The sequence below is a fragment of the Pyrgilauda ruficollis genome, unplaced genomic scaffold (assembly GCF_017590135.1).
Source record: "Pyrgilauda ruficollis isolate IOZ18807 unplaced genomic scaffold, ASM1759013v1 scaffold59, whole genome shotgun sequence".
Taxonomy (NCBI): Eukaryota; Metazoa; Chordata; class Aves; order Passeriformes; family Passeridae; genus Pyrgilauda; species Pyrgilauda ruficollis.
The window spans coordinates 4,973,540-4,987,368 of record NW_024527599.1 but is presented as its reverse complement, the minus strand read 5'-3'; the positions used below and the strand labels follow the sequence as shown (position 1 = coordinate 4,987,368).

Below are 13,829 nucleotides of genomic sequence, written 5' to 3'. Positions count from 1 at the left end.
TTTAGCATCTTATTGTTAAGGAATGTGATGTTTGGGCTGCTCTTCACACACCTCCTGATTGTCTCCACTGCCCATTTCCTCTTGGCAGCTTTTCGGCGTCCCAGGGTTCCCCTCCACCAGGACTGGATGGTGATGGCTAAAAATAACAAAGATTTTGCATTAAGGGAGCTCCTTCATCCCCAAACTGACTCCACACAAAACTGGCACCAGAAATGCTCAGGAAAACCCACTCTGGAAATTACCAGCTTTCAGTGGGGCATGGGGGCAAGAATATGAGTTTTTAATAACAGGATACATGGGATAAATGTCAGTAAAAGAATGGGAATTGCTGTGGGAGCTGCTGGGGGAACATCTCTCCCTCCTTCTGTGTCTCTCATACCTGAGCGTTTCATGGTCAGGAATTTCTTCCGGCGGTAGAAACCTCTCCACGTCGCCTGCATTTTTGTGGCTGGAATTGCAAGAAAAGCAGCAATTTGCAACCACAACCAAGCACATTTTGGTAGAAAAAGACTCAGCTTTTTAAAATAGAAATCCACTGCAAGTGTGAGTGTCTCACCCAGACTCTGTTTCCTCACTTCCAGAGCATCTTCTGTGGCAAACAAGGTCTTGGGAAAGCGGATAAAAATCTTTGTTCTGGAAATAGAAATGCAGAATTACATTTTGCATGCTGGAGCAACTTGGTTTTGGCATCCCCTTTGGGCTCTGTAACGTTTCCCTCCCCCATTATCTAGAGAAGCTTCATTTCAAAGGGACAACAGGGACACGCAGTGATTCATAACCTCAAATTGAGAACACAGAACTGACCGTCCCATTTTGTATTCTTCTGGTTTGTAGCCAAGGTGCTTCACCAGCACAGCCACCCCATCATAGGGCCGCCCATCCCACGTGGGCCACGTCTCTGGACACAGGGATTTGTACCTGGGAATCGGCAGGAGAGGAAATCTTAGGGAGACAAGTGCAATCCAAGGAGCAGAGGGGTCAAGGGAAGGGAGAGAGCCCAAGCTTCCCACCCCTCTAGGTGGTAAAGCTGCCCCTGTGCTGTTTTACAGCTCCCAGCCTCAACAGCAGTGGGATGAAGCTCAGGGAGAGGGAGCAGCAGAGGAAAGAATTCCAAAGTAGCTTCACCTCTGCAGGAACACCTCGTATTTCCTGCGGTAGGCGAAGCCGGCTCGGCGCACGCGGAGGTTCTCCATCAGCCCCAGGTACTTCACCTGGTGTCGGATCAGGACTTCATCAAATCGGTCTTGGCAGGCATGGAAATGGACAAACACAATCAGTGCACAGCTGGGCCTTGCTCTAGAGAAGGGCAATGTTCAGCTCTGGTTGTATCTCACAGGATTATCTTTAACCTCCAATGAATCCTCACAGCACAAGTCCCACACAGTTTTGTGTCTCCTGCCATCCCCCCTCCCATCCCTTTTTAATTATTTATATTTAGCTCCAAAATGAAGTTTTCCTTTGGGATATTTTATGCAAAGAGGAACCAAAACTGAGGGAGAATAAAGTCATTAGAATTAATTTACACAGGTCAATAATTCTTTACTTTAACCATCACCTTCCTCTACCCGAGAGCAGTGCTCCCACTGCGATTTCTGGCTGCTGGCACTGCCACCCCCTCCCTACAGAAGCTCAGGCACAGCCTCAAAATGAACCCAAAATCTTCATTTGGCTCCTTTCTGTGTCTCCCTGGCTGGGATGCAGTGCTCTGCCTCTGTCCCAGGGCCATACCAGCCTGTTTGGCATCGTTGGGTTTCATGCAGCGAATGTAGGAGGGTTCTTTGGACATCAGGATTTCCATGAGTTTGGAGAGGCTGTTTTTGAACTGAGTTGCTGCCTAGGAGAAAAAAAAGAAAGCTGCAGCACATGAAGGGATGACTTGGAACTGGCTACAACCAGCAGAATACAATGTGAGGGGTTTGCATTTCAGATCATGTCAGACTTCATGTTCCAAAAAGAGGGAACGGCCACAGCCCCTTCCAGCTCTCGAGTTCTCACCGTTTCAGGTCTCTTTTTGTCTGTCAGCTCTGTCCTATCAAAGCACTGGTTTATGATGGGGTTCTCTGAGTTGCACATGGTCTGCAGAGAGAGACATTTTCAGAGATGAAGTACAGAGAGCTACCAGAGAAACCTGAGGACAAAACTATTTAAAATAACAAAATGGACACTAGGATCTCAATCAGTCTTTTCAGAGCGCAGCCCTGTGGACACAGAGCCTCCAGCTGGAGTCTAGAAGAATCCTTTCCCTCAGGTGCCACCTCATTTGAAACCCAACTCCTCCTGTCCTGGAAACTCCTCTCTCCACACTCACCTCCTTCAGGTTCCGGAAGAGAAGGTCGTTGTTTTTATCTAGAAAACCTGCAAGAAAAACAAATCACTCAGGATGTTCCACTGGGACTTCAAGGCAGGGATTTGAGATTTGAAATTAATCTGGTTGATCAAATGATGTGGGGATGTATTTAAGGCCCAGAGTTTGGTTTTTCTGTTACCTGCAACACTGTAGGTGACATCCCCAGCGTAGTGCGAGAGCCGGAACTCCTCCCGCCCCAGCGACTTGCGCGTCTTTTGGTCAGCGAGTTTGTGCCTGGGGAGGGAGCAAAAACCTTCAGGAGAAACAAAATCCTGCAGGATTCACTTCAAAAAGCACCAGGACATTCAGTCCTGGAGCAGGACTGTGCAAAGGTGAGCAAGGAGTGCAAATTGGACTTGGGGATTTTCAGGTAAATAAAGTTATTAATAACACAGAAGTGTTATTAAATGTATTTATGTTTAATTAAAAGGGGAGTTTCAGTGTTCCTTGCGGAGTGGTTCTGTGTGCATATAAGATGTAGACATCCTAAACTGAGCATTCAGAATAAAAGCAGAACATTCAGAATAAACAGACATTTGGAGCTCCAAAACTGAAGTAAACAATCTGCAAGGTGAGAGGTGAGTCAGTAACAAGAGTTTTGTTGCCCCTGTTGCATTCTGAAGCTCAGTCAGGCACTTTGTGTCAACAACCTATTTTACATTAGTTTAAATATCAATCAAATCTCTCTGTAAAAGAAAATTATCATCTTTTATGTGGGACCCAGCATGGTGAGGATGTTATTCACACACTGGGATCCCTCAGCTGAGGGAACACTCACGTGAGAAAATGAGGGTGGTTCTTCACAGTCTCCTCCAGTTTCTCCAAGAATGTTGTGTCTGTGGCATCCCCAGGTCTCAGACACTCCTCATCCTACAAACACACAAATTCCAGGGATTTCTAGGCTCTGCCTTACTGAAACTCTCCTCCAGTTTGGCCTTTCCACAGATAAACAACTTTTAGCTCAATAAATGAAGAATTCTTGAGCTGAAAAGGGAAATATTTCCCTCCTTCCAGACTGCCTGGATTGGGAGCTGCTTTCCCCAGAGCCCATGGAGGTGATGCAATGATTTTTAATGGTGTCACTATTCAGTGTATTATTGCTCTTCCCACCTACTCAAACACTTTCAACATAAACTGATTTTTTTCCCATGTTTTCCCCCTTGCTTTCCACTACACTGCTCAAATTTTTCATTCAAAAAGATGTTTTTAACTCACCAAAATAGAAATGATGCCTTTGAATTTCTCTTCCACCAAATCACAAATTATTTTGTTATTGAAATATTGAACTGGTTCCCACTGCAAAGAAAAGAAATCACACTTAGGTGAAAACAACTCTAGACTGGAAAAGAAATGTAAATTTCAGAACATTTCAGAGAGCACCTGATTTAAACAATCTTTCTGTCAAAGCTTTTTCACTCATCACATTTGTTTTCCTAACATTGCCTTTGTTAAAATCAGGGTAAAAGCCTGGGATGGCATTACTCACTTCCAGCTGTCTCACACAGTTACCAGGGTTTCCAAAAGAAGGGAAAAAGGCAAGTTCTTTAATTCCCTGATTTGGAGATGATGGCAGGACCTCTGGGAGGAGAGGGAAGGGGGCTCTGGGCTCTTACCGCGATGCCCTCGGACTCGTACTCCTCCTGCTCTGACTTCAGGGTCAGCTCTATGAAGAGCTGCTGCAACTTTTCATTGCAATAATTAATACAAAACTGCTCAAAGCTGCAAAGAAAAATCAGAAAAATAATCACTCTTTGTACAGAATTTATTTCCTGACTGCATGCATTTAGTAAATTTATTATTTAGGGAAACTCAAAGAGTTCCAGAAGGAGGGAAAAATGGACATGAAGGATGGAACATGGAGGAACACAAAAACCTTGAATAAAGGCACAGTAACAGTTCAAATGTAGAGTCTTTGTTCAGTGCTACCTGCCAGGGAGGTCCCAGACTCTGCCAGTCCCATCCCCTGGTTTGTCACCACCATGGGAAGATGCCACAACAGCCACCCCTGGGCTGGAGAGCTGGACCAAGGCACAGCTCAAGGTAAGGTATGAATACACCCAAAAAACAACAGTTTATTTTAAATACCAGGTCCATTAATAGCTGTAAATGCTAATTATTAGCTGGATGTCTCAAGTGTTAGAAGCCCTGTGATTAGCTTTTTGTCACCTGATGTCCTGACATTTAAATGCCACCTCTTTTACTAAGAAATTAAATAAAGCCTTGTTCCACAAGGGAGAGAAAACACCATAAACTGAACAATGTAACTCAGAATTTTTCAAAACAAACCTGTTGTGCTGGAAAACCTCAAACCCATAGATGTCCAGCAATCCTAGAACTGTTGTACTTCTCCAGCCTGGAAACTTCTCTTCCTGCAACAGAGCAGAAAACAAATGTAGGTATTTCCTCACAGCTATGATCCATCCTGGATCTCCATCATCTAATCCCAGCATTTACTGCACAATTTAGAAAACAAATTAATTTAGAAATTACTAAAAGCATGGAACTTGCTTTGAGGCTGAAAGATCTGGAATGCTGTCACCTTTGGCTGGATCTCTATAGCAAAGCAGGGCAACCCCAACAAAGGGGAGAAAATGATGAGGAGGACTCCATCTTATCAGAAGGCTAATTAATTATTTTATTATACTATATTATTTATTATATTACACTACATCTAAACTGAATCTGTCTGCACAAGCACCCAATTGCACTGAACTTCCCAGAATCTCGTGACTGTCAGCTGACAGTCCTGACACACACACATTCAATTTGGATTCAATTGGTCAGTGAATCAAAACACACCAGAACCCAATTACCAATTCCCTTCAGGTAAACAATCTTCCACAATGCATTCCCCTTCTGCACAAGAGGAGCAGCAACTGAGATAAGAATTGATTTTTCTTTCTCTGAGGTTCAGAGAATGTGAATCCTAGAAAATATCCTTGGGAAGTTGTGCCTTGCTTTGCTCTGTGAAGAGAAATGCAGCCACAGATCTCAACAAGCAGAAGGGTCACTTGCCTTGTAAGCCAGGGATTTGTTGACCTTGTTGACCAGCCAGGAGAAGGTGCGGCCGTAGACGGCCTTGGCGAGCGCGTCCCTGGCGTAGGCTGCCTGCTCCAGGTTCAGGGGACTCACCAGCTGCAGGCAGGAGCAGAGAAAACCCCTCAGCAGCCCCCAGACCAAGGGATCCCCTTTTCCTGCCTCGTCATCACTGAACAGCCACTCAAAAGCATCCTGCTCGTGGCTGAACCGTCACCAGTGGGAGCCCTGCAACCTCCTGAGGGGTGACGAGGGAGCTGCTGGCAGAGCTGATTCATGGAATCCCCTTTGCCTCCCAAATCCCCAGGGCCTGTTCTTACCTCCTCCCCTTTTGCTATGATCTTCTTGTGGATCAGTGCATCCCGAAGAACTGAGCCATCCACTGCCAGCAGCTGCACACAGGACATTCAATTAATTTATGGAGCTGTACATTCCATGTTCCTAAAATCCCGGCCCAGTGAAACAACCCTTTATTTTATTTCCCACTCACACTGAACAATTCTGCAGCATCAATCCCTCCCTTCCCTTCTTTCTGGCAGGGATATGAGCTAACAAATAATTGGCTGGAAGGAAGTGACCAAGCAAAGGCACTAAGGTGGTTCTTTCTTTAAAACTCTTCCCCAGAGTCTGTTCCTACCTCACTGCCCAAAGGTGGAAACCTCAAGGCAGGGGTGGGTCAGGTGGTAAATAGAGAAGTTGTCAATTAAACGGGTTTGATGATAATATTTGCATTCTATTTAGGTGAAATTACAGTTAAATTTATGAGAACAACTAAATCACAGTCTAAAACTCTATGATGATATTAAGCTCAAAGTAAGGAACCCTCTACAATTCGCCTTTCCTGTAACATCTCCCTCACTGGTGATACTCACCCTGGCCAGGTATTTAATCTGATTCTCTGTAGTGACCTGAGCATTGCCCTGCTCATCAGCAGCAAACTGGACATTCCCCAGGTGCAGGACACTGGCCACAATGCTCAGCAAATCCTGCCATGGGAGCAACAGGCAGAGATCAGGATGATGGAATGAACACACAGCAAGGTTTTTGTGTTAATTCACTTTTTAGGAGACTATTTTGTATATTTTTTCAGGATTTTTGTAGGGAATACATTCACTCTGATTTGATCCACTGATTTTAATCAGAAAACCTAAATAAAAGCAGTAAAAAATCTTAAAAAAAAGTAGGAAAATCTGTGCTGCTAAACCTCACCTCCACCTCACTGTCATTGAAGCCGATAACAGACAGGGCTCTCCTCATGATCTTCCACTCATTTTTGTCATTTATGGAACTGACCCTTGCACAGTGACCCTAAAAAGACACAGCTTGACATAAATAAATAAATAATCATCAAAGATACATTATCCATGCTCAATGCATTGTGTTTCTTTTTACAGCAGTTACTTCAGAGTTAATTCTGAAGTGAGGGAAGGAAATTACAAAGTTAATTGGAGATATCCCAACCCTATAATACAATATTTGAGAATTATAGTTAATGTTCACCTTTACTAAATAGTGATACTGCTGTGGGTTCTTCTCAAGGCCCAGCCTCCTCAGCAGGTCCTCCTCCCCTCCCTCCAGCAGCTGGTAGAAGATGTGGAAGTTCCTCTCGCCGTGGTTCTGGTGCACAACTCGGGATTTCTCCAGGAGGTAGTTCAAGATGTGGCCCCCAACAGGAGCCCCCTAAAAAAAACCAGACACGTGAAAAGAGTCCATCAACACAGAGGAAAATGTTTCTGCTTCTTCATTGTCAGTTCAAAGACAAGATCTGAAGCAAAAGCCCACAAAAACACAGAAAATGATCTGTCATCCCGTGCCACAAGCTCTATTTCAGTACAGTGGTGATTTGAGTGCTAAAATTCCTTCTAGGAATTCACCACAAAGGGAAAGCACCAAAACTGAGTGTGGAGGGATTAAAGGAGACCTGAAGGATGGCAGTGCTGAGCTCCTCAGCCCCTGCACTGTGTGCACCTTGCTGCTGTGAGGCAGCTGGGATCAGAGTGGGCACAAACCGTGCAAAGTCACACAGGGCAGGAATTATCTTCAGATCTCTCAGCTGGGTTATGTGGATTTACCTGGGGAGTACCCACTGGCACAGAGCACCAGAAATAAAATACCCTAGAAATAAAAGGGTTTGATCTCATTGTCCCATTACAGAGAGAAATAAGGGAGGAATGAAGGAAGAGTGAGTGCCATAAAACCCTCTGGACCCAAACTTTGTACCACAGGCTCTGCCTATGCCATCACCAAGGAAATGCAAAGCACTCACTACACACACACAACAATGCAAGAACACAGAGAGCTATAACTGGGACCAGTCCTGGAATATAAACCAGACTGCAAGTTACCCTGTAATCAAACTGCACATCCATGTACTTCCCAAACCGACTGGAGTTGTCATTCCGAAGGGTTTTCGCATTTCCAAAGGCCTGAAATGAAAACGATCAGAGAAAATTAAATTAGTACCAAGTCATATTATTTATAAACACTTGGGTGAAGCTGCCAGTTATTTATTTACAGCCCAGGATTTTCCTTCCTGGAAACCCAGAAGGAAACAGATTTCTCCCTGAATTCTAAGGCTGATCTTTACACCCTGTGCAAGCAGTGCAGATGGAATATCCTCTGAAAACACTTCCATGCCCCTGCAAGCTGATTTTAATGCCAGTCCACTGCTGACAACATATGTCATGTCTGACAGCCTTGCCCAAGCTCCTCTGTCCCCACTGCCATTTGTCACAGCTTGCTGCCAGAGGGGCTGCAGGGCTTCCTGCTGCTGGGAGTCACCTTTCCCGGGACACAGGGACATCTCAGGGCACAGGGACACAGGGATGTCTCAGGGCACAGGGACAGAAGGAAACAGGGATATAGGGCACAGGGACACAGGGCATACAGGGCACAGGGATTCAGGGACACAAGGCACAGGGATTCAGGGATGCAGGGACACAAGGATATCTCAGGGCACTGCACACAGCCAGGGCTGGACACTAGAGGACACCACAGCACCACAAAACGAGCCCAGCCTGTGTGAGCTGCCCACTGGGATGTGCCCCTTTGCAGAGTCCTGCAGTGACCCCGAGCTCTTCCTACGCCAAATCCCCTCTTGTCCCCGAACCCCATCCACACCTCAACTGCTCCTGGAGGGCTGGGAAGGGCCAGGAGTGCTTTGGCCGGGAACCAGAGCGGGATTCCCTGGTGCTGTGCCCGCACAGCGTCCCCAGGACAGGCTGTCACCGCCCCGTGGGGTCCCGCTGTCCCCAGCGCCCCCGCCGGGACTCGGGAGCGTCCCCAGGGCCAGCATTCCGGGCGGGAGGTACCTCCAGGACGGGGTTGGACTGCAGCAGCCGGTCCTTGACGGTCTCGACCTGCTGGCTGGCGGGGCAGGTGACAGCGTAGTACTGCAGGATCTTCTTGGTGGCCTCGGTTTTGCCGGCGCCGCTCTCGCCGGAGATGAGGATGCACTGGTCCTTCCTCTCGGTGCGCAGCGAGCGGTACGAGTTGTCTGCGATGGCGTAGCTGGGAGGGGACAGCCGGGATCAGCGGGTCTGCCCTCAAATCCCGGCACAGACGTCCCCCAAAACAGCCCCAGGCCACGGCTGGGTGAGATCGCAGCTGCTGCACGCTGGTGACAGCACAGGTGACAGCGCTGACACCTCTGGTCACACCTCAGCCACCCAGCCACGCTTCTGCAGGCTCATGACACAAACTGTCAGAGCCTTTGAGACTGTTTTTGACTTTTCTTTCTGACAAAAAATAGGTAGAAGTCGACTAAATTGTGCAGAACAACTGGCTTTTCTAAATATAAATGATCTCTCAACACTGGTCCCGTGGGACAGAAGTTTTACACTCAGGAAACACCTCGTTCTCCACTGGTATTTTTTCTTGCTTATGTTCTAAGTGATGACACATTCATAAGGTCACTACAGAATTTTGCTGTCTGGGTGGCTCCAGAGCTTCTCTTGCATGGTGGGAAGAGCTTGGAAAAGCCACCACAGATTAAGGAGCATCCTGCCCCAATCTCCAGGCACTTCCTCTGCCTGCACAGTCTGGCCCTGCCCTTCTGCTTCCTCCTTTGCTGCTTTTTCTTTCATTTCAGTGCTGTGAGCAGACAGGATCTCACACCCAGTCACACACTCCCACAACACCAGAGAGCAGCAGGGGATGAGTGACAATGGTGACAGCTGCTCAGGGGGACAGAAAAGACAACCTCCCTAACACCATTTTCACCTCTCACATGTGGTAAGCAAACAGATATCCTGTCTTCTTCACACACCTGACAACATTTTATTTTAATAGCTTGGCTTTTTAATTTTTCATTTTTCCCTTTTTTTTTTTTTACTCTCCTGCTGTGCTATTAATTAGCAGTAATCACACCAAAATAACAGCCATGGCCTTCTCCAGTCTATTAATACTTGGTGCTAAGGCAACACCAGTGAGCTCCCTTGGCAACACAACTCACCCCACAAAATACATCATGTCCCTCTCTTCCCATCCAGGTTCTGCCTCTGGAGTCTTTTGGAAAACAGCTGAATAAATGCAGATTTAATTTGGATTTGAAGAAGTGCCTCTGGCCCCTGGGCCTTTATGGGGTGGTTTATGGCCCCAAGAGCTCCAGCCAGGCACAGACAGAGCCACTGGAAATAAAGATGTTTATGGTCCCGTTTGCAGGCCACAAACAGGACAGGATGTGACAGATCTCTGGGAATATGCTGGGTTCCAAGCCCATAGGGATAGCTCTCCTCCTCTGAGTGTGATGCACTTCCCAGAAAACCCAGCTGAACTGTCTGACACTGGAAGAGAGACCTTGTAGTGTTTTGGCTTTCTAGAGTCAGTTTAGAAGAGGAGAAAGAGGAAAAAATATGAGTTACTGGAAAAGGAGAAACCCAGAGCACCAGACTGCAGATGGAGCATTTTGATGCTCCTCAGAGGATTTTTAAATGCATATATAATGAAATAATGCAATAAAATAATTAAATAATGCAATGGAACAGCAAAAACAGTCAGCAAAAAAAAAATCTGTTCTCCCAGTGGGAGCAGCAGTACCCAGGATCACAGTTCTCCAGGGTATGAGCTGCACATTTTACAGCTTCTGAAGGGACTTGTTAAAAGGAAAGAAAGCCTAAGAAATAATCAGCCACAGTGTGATTTAAGTGGAATTAAAGCACATCTGCTCAGTGCTTTGTGCTATCCATGAGCATTGTCATCATCCTGTACTACTGCACACTAAAAACCAGAGCCACAGCCCCAAGGATTTTCCAGAGTCCCAAAATTCACATGTAAGGGCACAGAAGCCCTTTCCTGACCACAGGCAAAGGGAACAGAGCAGGTTTGAATGCAGGGTTTTTCAGGTTTAATTCTCCCCCATCTGGGTTCACACAGTAAAAATCATATTTTTGTCCTAACAAATCCAGCTTGAAGTGCTGAGACTTTCCCAAGTAATGGTGTTTCTCCCCCTCTCTGTGCTTGCAGCACATTCTGGTTTGTTTACTCTCCTGGGCTATGTGCCAGCAATAAGAAACAACCCAAATAGTTTGCTCAAAAATAATATCATTTACTCTTCCAAGATCTCTTAAAAAAAAAACCCAACCAAACACAAGATAAAAAAATCTTCCAAGAGGTGCTCAGAATTTGGCCTTTAGTCCTGAAGAAAAACCATTTTGAAGCCATGTGGCCTCAGCTCTCAGTCATCTTTTTCTTTCAGTCTGACAAAAAAATTCAAACGCTCTCAAAAATAACTTTAAACCTCAAACTTTTTTTTTTTTTAAATGGGAAATTGGGAATGCTCACCAAGCCAGACCATGTAAATAAATACATTCCTTGTTCCAACAGGCTGATGGTATCTTAGCAACAAGGGAAATACCAGATAAATATTGGTCAGGCAGTAACAGCAGAGGTAGGAAAGAAACCCCCACACAGCAGAAACTCTTTCCCCTACTTAGCCCCGGACACAGAGACCCCAAATAACCCTGGAACAATGAACTCCTGTCCTGCCAGGGCTGGGTAAGCAGCTCTGTTCCTGCAGCCAGGAAGGAACCAACTCCCTTTCCAAATACTGCTCTTGCAGAGGCAACTCATCCTCTTTGGAGAGAGGAACAGGAATAGAAAGAGCCTCACACCACACCCTGAGGATCCTCTCTGTCCCCAGGACTTCCAGGGCTGCAGCTGGGACAGGGCAAAGTCCTGTTTGCCTCTTTTGACGTGTCCCAGCTGGGTGGGAGTGACAAAACCTGCACTGGCACCCACTCACAGGTGAGGAGAGACTTCATAGAAGCTGACGCCGCGGTACCGCTCCATGTTCTGCTTGGTGTAGATTTCCAGTTCCTTGTAGGGATTCACAGACACCAGCACTGAGCCAATGTAGGTCTGGAAAATAGAACAGAAAGCAGGGAGCTTACAGGAGGTCTGGAGGCAGAGCTCAGGTGTCTCTGGAGGCTGGACACGCTGAGGATGCTGCTGAGGGCGCTGCTGAGGGCTTCCAAACAGGCCAAGGGTGCTGAGGAAGAGAATTCTCAGCTCTGGAAAAGTGACACTGCTGGAGCTGTGCCAGCCATGTTATCCTTGCTGAGTAAAAAGCACCTCAAATGGTTTTACAGTTTCCAACAAGGCACAGTACTGAGTTATTTCTGAAATACATTTAGGATTGAGTTCAAGTCTGGGTTGGTGGAAGCGAGTGAATTCAGGAGATGGAAGAATGTGGTGGGAGTTGGATTTTCAGTGCTGTCAATGCCACCAGATCTCAGCAGGGGCACTGCAGTGAGTCCCCACACCCATCAAATGGCAGCACCCCAGAGTGGTCCTGGCACAAGCCCCCATGGCCTGTGTGAGTGCCACAGCAGCACCTCCAAACCCCACTGCAGAGCAGAGCCACACTCCAGCTCACTGAGGGACACCCTGGGCACTGTCCCTGTGCTACTCACATAGATCAGGTTCTCCTTGAAGCGTTTCCTCAGGTTCTCAATGAATGCAGCTTCGCTGGTGAAGTTCTCCAGCAGGACAAAGTCCTGCACCCCGACGCGGTCGCGGGCGGTCAGCGCGCTCTCCATGCTCAGCCGGATGCCGTTGGCTCCCAATCCCTGCAGCCAAAAGCACGGGAAAGTTGGGATGGCTGTGGGTTTGCAGGCACTTCCCCAAGTCCACAAGAACCACATTTACCATTGGATAACCATATTAAAATGAGATATTAAAATAATCCCACTGTTGCTGCTGAAAGCAGTGATTACAACGCTTCATCAGTTGTCTGCTCTAATTGCTTTCAGGGAAGACAAGTCAGCATTAGGGAAAAATTACTGCTTAATTTCCAATAACTTCAAATCAATCAAAGAAACAAACATTTGATAAAGAGAATAAAACTTGGATTTCCTTTCCCAGGCATCCTTTAGCAGGAGGGAGATTGAAATGTGTTCTCTCCTGTCTCTGATTTCACAACGGGAAGCTGTTTCGAGGTAAGGAATCTTTTATGACTAATGATGATTCATCTCAGAAGCAAACAGCTTCACATTGCTGACCAATTTAACAGCTTTAGCAAGGCACCCAATGGGAAAATTCTGAGAAAATCAAGAAGAAATGAGAAATGGGCATTTCTGCACCCACACTGCTGAATTTAGACGGTGACACCGACAGCATCAAGAGACTCCTACCCCGACCCTCCTTTAAAGGTTACATTTCCAGCCTGATGTGGGTGAGACACAACTTCTGTGGAAAGCACTCATCTGCTGACTCCTGACTTCACTGTGAAGCAGGGAGGGGAAATCTGCACCCAGGGGTGACTCAGTGGCTGCTGCTGGGGAAATCTCTACTCAGGGGACAGAGATGGAGGAGATGAGAGGCACCGCAGAAACCAGAGACAGGAGAAACCACGTGTGAAACCCTCTGCCTCACATCTGCATGCATTTCTTTATCTTCTTCAACCCTTCTTGCTTTGCAAACTGCTCACAGCAGCACCTTTCTCCTAAACCATTTCCCTAAAGCACTGAGTGATATTTTGGGATGTTGCACAAAGACCAGAGGGTCTGTTCCTAAAGCAGGCTCATGCACCAACAGCAATCCCAGACACCCATCACAAACTGGGAATGCCAGACCTGCACAATGATGAAGATGACTTTTACTGACTCACAGAATTGCTTTCTGCACCTTCCCAAGATGTAAAAGTGGTCTAACCACAAGCACTGGTGACGTGCAGGGAATAAAATAAACCCAGCCTTGGTCAGGAAGAAAATTTACCTGAAGTTTTTTTAAACAGTAATAAAAGCAAGAATCACTGAAATATCAATTTGGGTCAAACCCAAATCCCCTCAGCCTGCAGTTGCTTTGATTCACCAAATTCTTGGTAAATGTTTCTTTATTTGATTTGGTAAATGATTAGTAAATGCAGTTTTGCTATTTCTGCCAGTTCTAATTGGCTTCCTCCCTGTAAGCCTGGTCAGAAGTGATTGCCTGAACACAGCAGTTTTCA

General features: G+C 46.4%; 1 protein-coding gene across 6 annotated transcripts in view; it reads right to left on the bottom strand.

The window, feature by feature from the left end:
• Positions 1 to 13,829, bottom strand: part of MYO1C (myosin IC) — a 51,558-nt gene that overhangs the window by 6,020 nt on the left and 31,709 nt on the right. For all 6 annotated transcript variants that reach the window (XM_041482756.1, XM_041482758.1, XM_041482762.1 and 3 more), the window contains exons 2-23: positions 12,295 to 12,450; positions 11,625 to 11,740; positions 8,695 to 8,893; positions 7,729 to 7,809; positions 6,884 to 7,063; positions 6,593 to 6,691; positions 6,256 to 6,369; positions 5,704 to 5,775; positions 5,363 to 5,482; positions 4,634 to 4,716; positions 3,961 to 4,066; positions 3,563 to 3,643; positions 3,126 to 3,217; positions 2,487 to 2,581; positions 2,309 to 2,355; positions 1,996 to 2,076; positions 1,729 to 1,834; positions 1,126 to 1,243; positions 805 to 918; positions 557 to 633; positions 380 to 448; positions 52 to 136 (exon numbers count right to left, since the gene is read on the bottom strand). In XM_041482756.1, the coding sequence (XP_041338690.1) occupies positions 52 to 136; positions 380 to 448; positions 557 to 633; positions 805 to 918; positions 1,126 to 1,243; positions 1,729 to 1,834; positions 1,996 to 2,076; positions 2,309 to 2,355; positions 2,487 to 2,581; positions 3,126 to 3,217; positions 3,563 to 3,643; positions 3,961 to 4,066; positions 4,634 to 4,716; positions 5,363 to 5,482; positions 5,704 to 5,775; positions 6,256 to 6,369; positions 6,593 to 6,691; positions 6,884 to 7,063; positions 7,729 to 7,809; positions 8,695 to 8,893; positions 11,625 to 11,740; positions 12,295 to 12,450 (2,291 nt within the window). The remainder of the gene's footprint in view (positions 1 to 51; positions 137 to 379; positions 449 to 556; positions 634 to 804; positions 919 to 1,125; positions 1,244 to 1,728; positions 1,835 to 1,995; positions 2,077 to 2,308; positions 2,356 to 2,486; positions 2,582 to 3,125; positions 3,218 to 3,562; positions 3,644 to 3,960; positions 4,067 to 4,633; positions 4,717 to 5,362; positions 5,483 to 5,703; positions 5,776 to 6,255; positions 6,370 to 6,592; positions 6,692 to 6,883; positions 7,064 to 7,728; positions 7,810 to 8,694; positions 8,894 to 11,624; positions 11,741 to 12,294; positions 12,451 to 13,829) is intronic.